Raw genomic sequence first — 13,594 nt, 5'->3', positions numbered from 1 at the left:
AACCATACACGTTTGTTTTTACAAATGAATACAGTTGGATTGGTTGTATTCCATCTGAAGCTTATTTTTAACATGTCAGTATTTTATCAAATATTTCCTCTTGAGCTGGAAGTGCACTTTTAAAATTTTTACAAGGTGTGGACATCTTTGGCTAGCCAGAGTTTACTTTCCATCCTTAATTACCCTTGAGAAGATGGTGGTGAGCTGCCTTCTCGAACCGCTATTCTATTTACTTTATAACTTCACTATTTGCTGATGAGCATTTCTACAAATTTCATCAGATGCCTTGGTCAGATTTGAACCCATGCCCTCAAAGCTGTTCCCAATGCATCCGAAAATCCACACTCAATGCTACATGTTGCCCCAAGCAGAGTCTAAATGTCTCTCTCCATCAGTACCACCTCATGCTATCTCAAATCTTTCTCAGTTCTCTTTTTTTTTGTCTCAATCAACATTTGAACAAGAAATTTTCCTTTTCAGGTGTTAAGGAACACAAGCTCCAAAAACGCACAGGTACCAATGCCCCTCTAGATTCTCCCTTCCCTCCAACTCTATTCCTTCCCTTAATCTTACCTCATACCATTGTATTCATTCTACCCTATGAACAGTCTGAATCCTCTCTGCTTCAACCTGAGTGCCTCCATCCACCACCACCCTCCTCCTGGCTGAGCTTGTTCTCACTTTGAATAACTTCTCTTTTAATTTGTCTCACTTTTTCCAAGTGAAAGGTATGTCAATGTGTATCTGCAGGAGTGCCAGCTATGCCTATCTGTAGTTAGATTATGTGGAATATTCCTTGTTCCAATCCTACTTGGGACAGGGGGTTGAGTCCATAACTCTCTCGGATACACCAATGATGTCATTGGTGCTTGCTGCTGTTGATTATAATTGGAAAAATTAATCAGTTTTGTTTCAGATTTCCATCTTTCTCTCACCTTCACCTCATCCATCTCTGACTCTCCCTTTTGACTTCTCTGTTTCCATTTCTAGGTAAGCTGTCCCCTGATACCCATTAGATCCTACCAACTTTCATATTTATTGATTCACTGCTCCATCACTTCTAACACTTCTCACCTTCTCATGCATTCTGAAAGTGTAACACTTGCCCTTCCACCTCCTCCCTTTATACTGTCCAGGGCCCCTTCCAGGTGAAGCAGCTTTTTACCTGGACTTTTTCAATCTTATTTGTGGTGATTGTAATGAGATCAGCCAGGTGGACCTCTTAAATATACATTCCCTGATTGTGGCTATTATCTGGTCCAATCTGGAAGCCCTGACTGATAGATATAAACAGGAGTGCCAGAGGTTCTGTTCATTCTGACAGCTTGCTGTGTGGAGGCTGGACCAGTGTCAAGTACTATGCACATGTAAATAAAGGGTGACTCTGTGGAGCTATTTCATTATCTACTGTAATCACTGCTCACAATATAGTTTCTTTTTGCATTGCGAGACCAAATGTAGATTCTGTGACTGCTTTGCAATACATCTCCACTTTTGTCCATAGGACCTCTAATTCCAGACCTTACAATACCTTACTATTTCAATAAACCATCTTGCTGTCATGGTAACATTTCTGTCTTAGGTCTGCTGCAGTGTTCCAATGAAGCTTATTGGAGGAACAACATCCCGTTTTCTGTTTAAGCACTTTATAGCCTCTAGAACTTAACATTGAATTCAACAGCTTGATGACATGATCTTTATTCTTCATTTTGATGACAACCTACCAAGACTCTCAGCTCTGTCTTGTTTGTCATTTGTTTGTTACTGTTACTTGGCTGATTTTTCACCATTTTATACCTGTAATGTGCTGAAAAATAGTCTTAGTAGACTCAAAACATTAACTCTATTTCTCTCTCCACTGATACTGCCAGACCTACTGAGTTTCTCCCGCATTATCTGTCTTCATTTGCCCAGAACAATGGCCTGGGCCTAAGGATTACAAGTCCTACAGTCATCAGGATAATTTGCAAGAAATGCCAAAGGGAAAACACCATTTATACTGCTTGAGAGGCAACAGTTGGGTTGATTTGTTGGCAAGCAGATGATCATGGGCAGGGATGTTGTTAAGGAGAGCTAATGATGTCTGTCAGTTAACTTCCAAGCTCTCTGTAATGCAGGCCCTGTGTATTACTACATGTAGATTCTATCACACACAGGTGCACCACACTGTGAATCCAACTGACAATCCTAAATTGGTTGTAGATGTAATACCTCACACATTCAAGATTATTTAGCAAATGCTGTCCAATAGCATATTACATCTAATATTGAATACTGTACTGTGAGATTTTCAAGAGTGGCTGATAGATCGTAGTCATACTTCACTTAATGTGTATAGCCTAAGAGATCTGCTGTTTGATATGATTCACCATTTGAAATTGACAAATATGGTATATGAGTTTCAGTGTTGTTGTGATGCTAGGTATATAGGACATTAGTTCCAAAAACTTGTGTAATGTGTAAAAGTTATAATATGGAAGTTTAAAAACATCAGTCTGTTTATACAATTAAAGTTAATTGTTCAGCTCCTAACCCACTACTAAGAATTTATTCAAATATACACATACATAATATATATTACTAATATATTTAGAAAAATGTTATCAAGGTGGTAATGAAAACAGTACATTTCCATAATGGTTTTGTTTCTTTCCACAGATTTGAGTGTGTCTTCTATCATTCTGTATAGTGTACTCACTCTAATGACTTTAGTTGCAAATCTTGTGTATTTTGAGGAAGTTATCTACCTGTTAAGAAACGTTCCTGCCACAAACCGGAGAACAACTATAATGTGGGTCAGTGGAGTTTCATCTGTGAGTACACTTTCAAACATCTAATTGAAAAATTCATACATTCCTTGCTTTTGAAGAGTGACTGATTTTAAAGACAAAATTCTGATGATTGGAGTCATACCTGGCACATAGGAAGATGGTTGTGTTTTTGAAAGGTAGTCATCTCAGCTCCAGGACACCTCTGCAAGATAGTATCCTTGTGCTTTAAGTGCTTTATCAATTACCTTTTCTCTATTAGAAGGTCAGGGTATGGGGATGTTCACTGACAACTGCATGATGTTCAGCACCATTCACTACTCCTGAGATACAGGAGTCCATGTTCATTTGCAGCTAGACAATTTCCAAGTTTGGGCTGATAGTAGTAAATAAATTTATGTCAGTAAATGACATCTCTAACAAGCGAGAATCTAATTCTTGCCTTTTAATGTTCAATTGCATTACCATCACTAAAACCCCACTGTCAACATCCTGGGGGGGTTACCATTGACTAGAAATCATTCAGGACCAAGCAGCCTGATTGATTAGCACAACATCCACAAATATTCAGTCATTGATGCTCAGTGGCAGCAACTATCTACATCTACAAGATGGACTGCAGAAATTGACAAATGATCCTGAGACAGCACTTTCCAAATCCACACAGATTTCCATTTAGAAGGACAAGGACAGGAACCAGACGGGAATTTCAAGTTCCCCCTCCAAGCCACTCACCATTCTGACTTGGAAATAAATACACTTTTCTATTTTTCTGCATTTCTTGAATTTCCCATGAAGGATTTCAAATTGAAAAATCACTTGCTCACATAAATTATGAGCAACTTGGCATAACTTGGAGATCTGTTTGGAAAACAATGAACCAAAAATTGAGGAATGCCAGTATTGTCTGAAACTCCATCTTCTCCTAACTTACTTTATCAAAATATTGTAGTGAAGTAAAGAATAGAGAAATATATGTTGGTATTCCTTGATGTCTTGTTGTAAGCTCTGATGATTGAGCAATATAATATTTTAATTAAAAATGCAAATAGAAGGTGCTGACAAAGAATTTTAAAATATCTGATAGGTCGCAAAATCCCTAAAGTAAAAGTAAGTATATGAGCTACTTATCTAAAATGTGACAAAACAGTCAAAATCAATCTGCTTTCCCCATCATTAGCCATATCCCTATCCACAAAAAACGATTCAAGAATAAATTATGCATAGATACTTTGAAAATGCTGGGAATACTCAGCAGACCTCACTGCATTTGTGGGGAGAGAAGCAAAGTTAACATTTCAGCTCTTGGATTAGAACCAAAGGTGCAGCTCTGTCTTCTGGCTGTGGTGAAACATTGGGAAAATATGCCGAGAAAAGGGGAAAAAGAAAGAAATGTCAAAAGTTGAGAAAGGGATTACGGATTTTCTCTTTAAACTTTAAATGGTGAGTTCAGATTCTCACTACTGAGCAGCAACTAACTAATTTCCATGCACTTGCAACTCGTTATTAACCTAACTCACCTAATTTATAAGCCACATTTTATTCTCCTTTCACTCCCCAAAAACTGGATAGGCAGACTCCCAACATTAAATACAACATCAGCACCAGGCAGCTGCAGCTCTCCAGTGCCTTGTTCTGGCCTCCACCCAACCCTGCCTTTACTACATTGACTGTGGATGCTCAGCCACTTTCACCCCCACTGACGCCACTCACCTGAATACCGCCGACAGAATCGCTGATGACATGCCCCCCCCGTGGATCCCACAGTCACCACCTCCGGCTCCGGGTTAGCATCACTTCTGTTAGTGATGTCACCCCCGGTCCCTCCACTATCACGCTCACTCCAGTTACAGGCTCCACTTCCACTCCAGTTACAGGCTCCACTTCCACTCCAGGTCCAAGCTCCCAGCCCTGCTGAGTTTTCACCATCCCCCAAGACCTCCCCCTCAGTGAGGACGAATGATCAGTCCTCATCAAAGGATTTACCTTTATCCCCCTCCGCTCCCGGATCAACAAATTCAGCACGCATTGTGACGTCGAACACTTCTTCCACTGCCTCTGCCTCCAAGCTTACTTTTTCAATCAAGATCCTGGATTAGTGCTGCTGGAAGAGCACAGCAGTTCAGGCAGCATCCAAGGAGCTTCGAAATCGACGTTTCAGGCAAAAGCCCTTCCTGATGAAGGGCTTTTGCCCGAAACGTCGATTTCGAAGCTCCTTGGATGCTGCCTGAACTGCTGTGCTCTTCCAACACCACTAATCCAGGATCTGGTTTCCAACATCTGCAGTCATTGTTTTTACCTTTTTCAATCAAGATTCCCACCCACCTTCAGAGGATCCCTTCACCTGCCTCCAACACACCCCATCCCCCAGACAACCTGCACCAGTCTGTTACCCACTTTCAACCTTATTATTTCCAACTTCCACCGCAACACTGACCGCCTCAACCTGTCCACCCACCTCCCCCACTCCAACCACTCAAAATCACAACACACAGCCTTCCACTCCCTCCTGTCCAACCCCAGCCTCACCATCAAACCAGTGGACAAAGGGGGTGCAGTGGGAGTTTGGTGCATTGACCTCTACACCGCTGAAGCCAGATGCCAACTGGAAGACACCTCCTCCTACCGCCCCCTTGACCATGACCTCACCTCCCATCACCAAACTATCATCTCCTAGACGTACACAACTTCATCACCTCAGGGGATCTCCACCCACAGCTTCCAACCTCATTGTTCAGGAACCCAACACCACCCAGTTCTACCTCCTATGCAAGATCCACAAGTCTGACTAACCCATCTGACCCATCGATTCAGTCTGCTCCTGCCCCATCAAACTCTTCTCCACATACCTTGCTGCTGTCATATCCCCCTGTACAGGAACTCCTCACATACATTCAGAACAGGACCCATACCCTCCACCTCCTCCAAGACATCCATTTTCCTGGCCTCCAACGCCTCATCTTCACCATGGACATCCAGTACCTGTACACCTCCATCTGCCATGACCAAGGCCTCCAAGCCCTCAATTTTTCCTCTCCCAACATCACCACCAGTACCCTTCCACTGACATTCTCATTCATTTGACTGAACTGGTCATCACCCTCAATAGTTTCTCTTTTGAATCCTCTCACTTCCTCCAGATGAAAGGGGTAGCCATGGGCATGCGCATGGGCCCCAGCTATGCCTGTCTCTTTGTCGTTACGTGGAACAGCCCATCTTCCGCAGTTGTACCGGCACTACTCCCCTCCTCTTCCTCGGCTACATTGATGATTGCATCGTCACCACCTCATGCTCCCATAAGGAGGTTGAACAGTTCATTAACTTCACCAACACATTCCACCCCGACTTAAAATTCACCTGGACCATCTCAGACATTTCCCTCCCCTTCCTGGACCTCTCCATCTCCATCAACAGTGACCAACTCAACACTGACATCTTCTACAAACCCACCAACTCACACAGCTGCCTGTACTACAACTCCTCCCATTCTGCCTCCTGTAAAAATGCTATCCCGTATTCTCAATTCCTCTGCCTCCTCTGCATCTGCTCCTAGGAGCACCAGTTCCACCACAGAACACACCAGATGGTCTCTTTCTTTAAAGACCACAGTTCCCCCTGCCACGTGGTTGATGATGCCCTCCAGCAAATCTTATCCAGTTCCCACATCTCTGCCCTTGAACCCCACCCCTCCAATTGCAACAAGGACTGAACCCCCCACCCCCCCCTTGTCCTCACCTTCCACACCACCAATCACTGTGTACATCGCATCATCTTCCACCATCCACACATGTCATTTACTGTATCCATTGCTCCTGATGCAGTCCCCTTGACATAGTGGAGACAGGACGCCTACTCGTAGAGTGCTTCAGAGAACATCTGTGGGACACCTGCACCAACCAACACCAACGCCCCATGGCTGAACACTTCAACTCACCCTCCCACTCAGCCAAGTACGTGCAAGTTCTGGGCCTCCTCCATTGCCACTCCCTAACCACCTGATGCCTGGCGGAAGAATGCCTCATCTTCCGCCTTGGGACCCTCCAACCCCATGGCATCAATGTAGATTTCACCAGTTTCCTCAATTCTCCTCCCCCCACCTTATCCCAGATCCAATCTTCCAACTTGGCACCACCCTCATCACCTGTCCTACCTGTCCATTTTCCTTGCCACTTATCCACTCCACCCTCCTCTCTGACCTATCACCATTACCCCCACCTCCATCTACTTATCGCACTCTCAGCTACCTTACCCCAGCAACACCCCCCACCCCACCCCGCTTATCTCACCACCCCCTCAGCTCACACAGCCTCATTCCTGATGAAGGGCTTTTGCTCAAAACGTTGACTGTCCTGCTCCTCGGATGCTGCCTGGCCTGCTGTGCTTTTCCAGCACCACATTCTCGACTTTAATCTATAGCATCTGCAGTTATCACTATCACCTACATCTGTTCCAATGTCTTATGGTCGTTTATATTTTCATTTCAGGTGGTGGCAACTACATCTTGTGTCGGGATGTTCATTCCTCTGGCATCAATGATCACAGATTTAACGACAGTAGTGTATGTATTTCTATTGAGTTTTCTATTGTACCAAGTATGCATTGCTTTTTAATTGTCTTCATTAAATTCTGGAAAGTAAAAATGCCTTAAAATTACGTTCTGTCTAGACCAAGAATCAAGAGCCCTTCAATCAAATCTCTCTCTCTTTTGTTCAAAAATAAATTGCTTACATGGTTTATGGAGATGGAATGGAATAAACTGTGCTGTCTCTGATAAGAGTTTTAAAGTATAAGATAATAACTATAGAAGATAGAGCTCACAAAAGAAAGTGCAGCTGTCTCCCTTTACAACATCTAATATGAAACAAGAGTGCAGATGAACGCAACTGCCCTTTCTATAATTTCTTCTCTGTGAGGTAATTAAGAATAATTGATTCATTTAGAAACATGACTGGTAGAATGTAGCTTTAAAGGTATTTTTAATCTGTAATGGGTGATTTCAGAATTTTAAACTAGTTAGAATTTATGCTATGATAATGGAAATTTCCCACAAACTATCCCTTGGTCAAAGTGCACAATGTTGTGATCACAGGAAATATAAATTGGAGCTGAGATAACCATACTGCAGGCCTGATCCTATTGAGCCATAGCAAGCGTGCATATTTATTTGTATGATCATAGTATTAACCCCAAGTGACAACATTTGAATTATTTTCTAGAAATCCTGGCAAAGCACTTACTTCAATCAATTTGTTCTCTCTTCCTGGCTCTCTGCCTGTAAACAGAGAACTAACTTGCAGACACATGTTGTGGTTAAGAATTGCATAATAGTAAACTGGTGATGAATGTCTTTCCAAATTCCATTCTAAGCTGATAGTAATAATTTATTTTACATGGCAAATCCTGAAAATAAAATGGATGAGATTGACAATTTAATAATGTTCAGTAATTATGGATGAAAATTTATATCCTGTTACTTTGTAGCTATGCACCATTATGCCTACTTTATCCGATTTGGGATTTTTTGGCAAAGCAACTCGGAAATTTCTTGACAAGTCAACTTTGTAGTCTCGGTTGAGTGTAACTAATTTTTATCTCAGAGCAATGATAAGAGAGAAACCTCACACAGCATTCACAATCCAATGTAACAACTTATCAGTGGGACAAACTTCACAGAGAAAATTTTGTTTTTTAAATTAGCAGTTACCAAGTTTCTTTCAACTGGAAAACTTTTCAGCATGAAACATTGCAGGAGACCAGCAGGAAACTCTGAGAGAAATAATGTAAATACATGGCCATGATAGCTGAGAAATATTTTAAAGCATTCAGGATAAAGCAACAACTATCAAGAATACAAAGTTCATATGCATGAACTATATTTAATAGAATGAATTTCTAGGAACATTTTTATCATTTCTATAGGTATTTTGCAATAGCATTTCACAAGTTCCAAGAGATGATGATAGAAGAATTTGGTGGAGATGAGGCCTTTTTGAAAAGATTTGAAAATACACCAATGACGTTTAGTACAGGACCCTGCTGTTGTTGCTGTCCATGTTTACCAACTGCAAAGACTTCAAGGTGAGGTAAATATAATTTGCAAAAATGTTTGTGGAACTGTCACCTGTCATTTCTGTAATTGGCACATGTTGTTTATTCTGAGTTGTAGAAGTTAAAGTTAATAAGTGGTTTGAGTGAAATCCTTGATCAGTTTAACAAGGAGTCTGGATGATATTCCATAGAATTATAGAGTTATACAGTAATGAAAACAACCCTTTGGTCCAACTTGTCCATGCTGACCAAGTTTCCCAAACTAAACTGGTCACATTTGCCTGCCTGTATCCCTCTAGAGTCATTGATAGGATGAGATTGTGTTCTCTTTGTTAACTGAGGGTTTTCAGTGAAGTAGGTTATGTGATGTCAATGCAAACCCTTGTAGGCCAGAAAAACAAAATAATGATAAATTTCCATGTCTGGAATGGAACATGGAAACAGGAATAAGCTACTCAATCCCGCAATCAATTTAATTAGATTAGAATTAATATGTATTTCATGTTTATTTACAACTTTCCCATCCCACAACCCGTGGATTTCATTTCTTTTAACATTCTTATCTAACAAAAATCTATCAATCCTAGTTATGAAATTTTCAATTGCCCTAACTTCACCGGAAAACTGTTACAAATTGCTCTTCTCTTTTTTGTAAATGTGGATATAACACTGATGCAGTGAGAGACTCTTGTATTATTAGGGATGAAGACATATTAGGGATTTGTAAATGAAATACTTCCTATTTTTCTCAGCTATAATATACATGACCTTGAAATATTTTATGTTGACAGAGCAAAAATTGAAAAGGTCTTCCAGACCCCAAGTTCTATTTTATGTTTCTTTTAGCTGTATTCTCAGATGCATTTTTGAAAACATATTTGTTCATTTTAATTTGCAGCTGTGAGAGTCATAGAGTCACAGAGCCATACAGTTATACAGCACAGAAACAGATCCAACTTGTCCATGCCAATTAGAAATACTAAACTGATCTAATCCCATTTGCCAGCATTTGGCCCATCGTCCTCTAAACCTTTCCTATTGCAAGGACCCATCCAGATGCCTTTTAAATGTTGTAAGTGTAACTGCGTCCACCTTGGGCAGCTCGTTCCATACACACAACGCCGTCTGTGTGAAAATGTTGCCCCTTAGGTCCCTTTTAAATCTTTCCCCTCTCACTTTAAACCTATGCCCTCTAGTTTTGGACTCCTCTAACCTGGGAAAAAAGCCATGGCTATTCACCCTCTCCATGCCATTTGTGATTTTATAAACTTCTTTATAAGGTCATCCCTCAGCCTCTGACACTCCAAGGAAAAAAGCCCCAACCTATTCAGCCTCTCCCTATAGCTCAAACCCTCCAATCCCATCAACATCCTTATAAATCCTTTCTGAACCCTTTCAAGTTTAGCAACAGCTTTCCTACAGCAGGGAGACCAGAGTTGATGCAATATTCCACAAATGGTCTAACCATTGTCCTGTACAGCTGCAATCTCCCAACACCTATAGTCAATGCACTGATCAATGAAGGCTAGTGTACAAAATGCCTTCTTCACTATCCTACCCACCAGTGACTCCACTTCCAAGGAACTATGAACCTACATCTCTAGGTCTTTTTGTTTGGCAAAATTCCCCAGAACCTTACCACTAAGTGTATAAGTCCTGCAGCACCTCACAATTATCTAAATTAAACTTCATCAGCTACTCCTTAGCCCATTGGCCCATCTGATCAATGTACTCTGAGATAACCTTCATTGTCCACGAAAATCTTTGACATCTTACCAAAGTGATCATATTTCACATGTAATTGTAAATGGTGAGTATTCATCAAAGGAAAGCATCACATAAAATCCCAATCATATTTTCGCCAGATAGTCTCTCACAATGAACATTCCAGAAGAGATCACTGATCCATAATCAAGTCAAAATCTTCCTACGTTTTCTTTCCCAGCCCAATCAGGTTCGACTCCAGCCTCGGGTGACTGTCTGTGTGAGGTTTACACATTCTCCCTGTATCTGTGTGGGTTTCTTCTATGTACTCCAGTTTCCTCCCACAATCCAAAGATGTGCAGGCTAGGTGAATTGGCCATACTAAATTGCCCATGGTGTAGGTAATTAGTCAGAGGTGAATATAAGGTAAGGGAATGGATCTGGGTGGGTTACTCTTCAGTGGGTCAGTGTGGATCTTTTGGGCTGAAGGGCATGTTTCCCCATAGTAGGGATTCTAATTCTAATCAGACACTGAGTAAATTCAGTTCCTGATTTGGACAGGCTCTTCTCATAACAAAAGTAATGGCTGGAACGTTATTGGACAGTGGCTCAGTGGCTGGACAGCTGAGAGCAACCTCACCGAGGCAAGATATGGAAGCCCCAACTGTAATTTCCATTCATCAGGCTGTTAATTTACAGTCAGGACTTCTGCCCCTTTAAGGAGGGATTTCCCAGCCTATCAGATAGGTGGCAGCACTGTGAGCAGTGGCTTCTGTTGGAAGAGCAGCAAACCCAGGCCAGGCATCAGGAAGGAATTCAATTTGAGTCAGGTTAGGTTTGCCTAGCTGGGGGCAGAGAGTCACTTTTGAGATTAGAAAGGACTTCTTTCAGCAGAAATACCCTCTCTCACTGAAGAAGTAGAGCAATTCTTTGTGGTCGAGACTGTGGTGCTGGAAAAGCACAGCAGGTCAGGCTGGATCCGAGAAGCAAGAGAATCAACGTTTTGGGCGTATGCCCTTCATCAGGAATGAGGCTTGCGATCTGGGGGCTGAGAGATAAATGGGAGTGGGGGGTGGGGCTGGGGGCATGTAGCTGAGAATGCAATAGGTAGATGAATGTGGGAGAGAAGGTGATAGGTCAGAGAGGAGGGTGGAGCAGACAGATGGGAAAAACAATGGACAGGTCAAGAGGGTGGTGCTGAGTTGGAGGCTTGGGAGTGGGATAAGGTAGGGGCGGAATGAGGAAACTGGTGAAATCACATTGATCCCATGTGGTTACAGGGTCCCAAGGCAGAAGATGAGGAGTTCCTCTGCCTGGCATTGAGTGGTTAGGATTTGGCAATGGAGGAGGCCCAGGACCTGCATATCTTTGGTGGAGTGGGAGGGAGTGTTGAAGTGTTCAGCCATGGGGAGGTGGGGTTGGTTGGTGCAGGCGTCCCAGAGATATTCTCTGAAATGATCCACAAGAAGGTGTCCTGTCTCCCTGATGCAGAGAAGACCACATCGGGTGCAACGGATACAGTAGATGACATTAATGGAAGTACTGATAAATTTTTATTGGAGGATTCTTTGGGACCTTGGACAAAGGTGAGGGAGGAGGTGTGGGTACAGGTTTTGCACTTCTTGCGTAGCAGTGGAAGGTGCCAGGAGTGGGGTGAGGGCTGGTGGGGGCGCGTAGACCTGACAAGGGAGTTGTGAAGGGAATGGTGTCTCTGGAATGCTGATAGGGGTGGGGAGGGAAACATGTCTCCGGTGGTGCAGTCTATTTGTAGGTGGCGGAAGTGACGGAGGATGATACAATGTATGTGGAAGTTGGTGGGGCGGAAGGTGAGGTTTGGGGGGTTCTGTCCTTGTTGTATTGAGAGGGGTGGAGTTCAAGGGAAGAGGCCTGGGAAGTGGAGGAGGTGCGATAGAGGGCATCGTTGAACACCTCGGGGGGGATATTGTGGTCTTTGGAGGCCATCTTGGATTTTCTATGATGGAATTGGTCACTCAGGGAACAGATGCGGCAGAGGCAGAGAAATTGGGAATAAGGAATTCCATCTCCATTTCTGGCAGCCGATTAACTCCGGACATCTACTACAAACCCACGAACTCCCACAGATACTTGGACTACACCTCTTCCCACCCTGTCTCCTGTAAAAACACTATCCCTTATTCCCAATTCCTCTGCTTCTGCCACATCTGTTCCTAGGATGACCAATTCCACCATTAGAAAATCCCAGGTAGCCTCCTTCTTGAAAGACCGCAATTTCCACTCCCACATTGTTGACAATGCTCTCCAGCACATATCCTCCACTTCCCACACTACCACCCTTGAACAATACCCCTCCCAAAGCTAGAACCCCCCGGTCCTCACCTTCCACCCCACCAACCTTCGTACACATCGCTTCATCCTCCACCACTTCTACCACCTACAAAACAGATCCCACCACTTAGGATATATTTCCCTTCCCATCCCTATTATAGTTCCAGAGAAACCATTCCCTCCGCAACTCCCTTGTCAGATCTATGCCCCCCACACCAGCCCTCACCCAACTCCCGGCACTTTCCCCTGCCACTGCAGGAAGTGCAAAACCTGCGCCCACACCACTCCACTCACTTCTGTCCAAGGCACCAAAGGATCCTTCCACATCCAACAGAAATTTACCTGTACCTACCTAAATGTCATCTACTGTATCCATTGCACCTGATGTGGTCTTCTCTACATAGGGAGACAGGACGTCAACTAACGGATCATTTCAGAGAACCATCTCTGGGATGCCCGCACCAACCAACCCCACCACCCCGTGGCTGAACACTTCAACTCCCCCTCCCACTCCACCAAGGATATACAGGTCCTGTGTCTCCTCCATTGCTGAATCCTAACCACCAGAGGGCAGGAGGAGGAATGCCTCATCTTCCACCTTTGGACCTTACAACCTCATGGGATTACTGTGGATTTCACCAGTTCCCTCATTTCCCCCCTACCTATCCCAGTCCCAAACCTCCAATTCAGCACCACCTTCTTGACCTATCCATTGTTTTCCCATCTATCTGCTCCACCCTCCTCTTCAACCTATGACCTTGCCCAAT

General features: G+C 43.1%; 1 protein-coding gene across 1 annotated transcript in view; it reads left to right on the top strand.

Annotated features, from left to right (window-relative positions):
* Window positions 1–2,664: 2,664 nt before the first annotated feature.
* The window catches only part of LOC122555550 (organic solute transporter subunit alpha-like), a 29,007-nt gene continuing 18,077 nt past the window's right edge, over window positions 2,665–13,594 (top strand). The window contains exons 1-3 of the mRNA XM_043701576.1: window positions 2,665–2,813; window positions 7,253–7,326; window positions 8,688–8,846. Coding sequence (XP_043557511.1) covers window positions 2,703–2,813; window positions 7,253–7,326; window positions 8,688–8,846 — 344 coding nt within the window. The 5' untranslated portion in view covers window positions 2,665–2,702. The remainder of the gene's footprint in view (window positions 2,814–7,252; window positions 7,327–8,687; window positions 8,847–13,594) is intronic.

Source organism: Chiloscyllium plagiosum, chromosome 12 (assembly GCF_004010195.1).
Source record: "Chiloscyllium plagiosum isolate BGI_BamShark_2017 chromosome 12, ASM401019v2, whole genome shotgun sequence".
Taxonomy (NCBI): domain Eukaryota; kingdom Metazoa; phylum Chordata; class Chondrichthyes; order Orectolobiformes; family Hemiscylliidae; genus Chiloscyllium; species Chiloscyllium plagiosum.
This window is presented reverse-complemented; position numbering and strand designations above follow the sequence as displayed.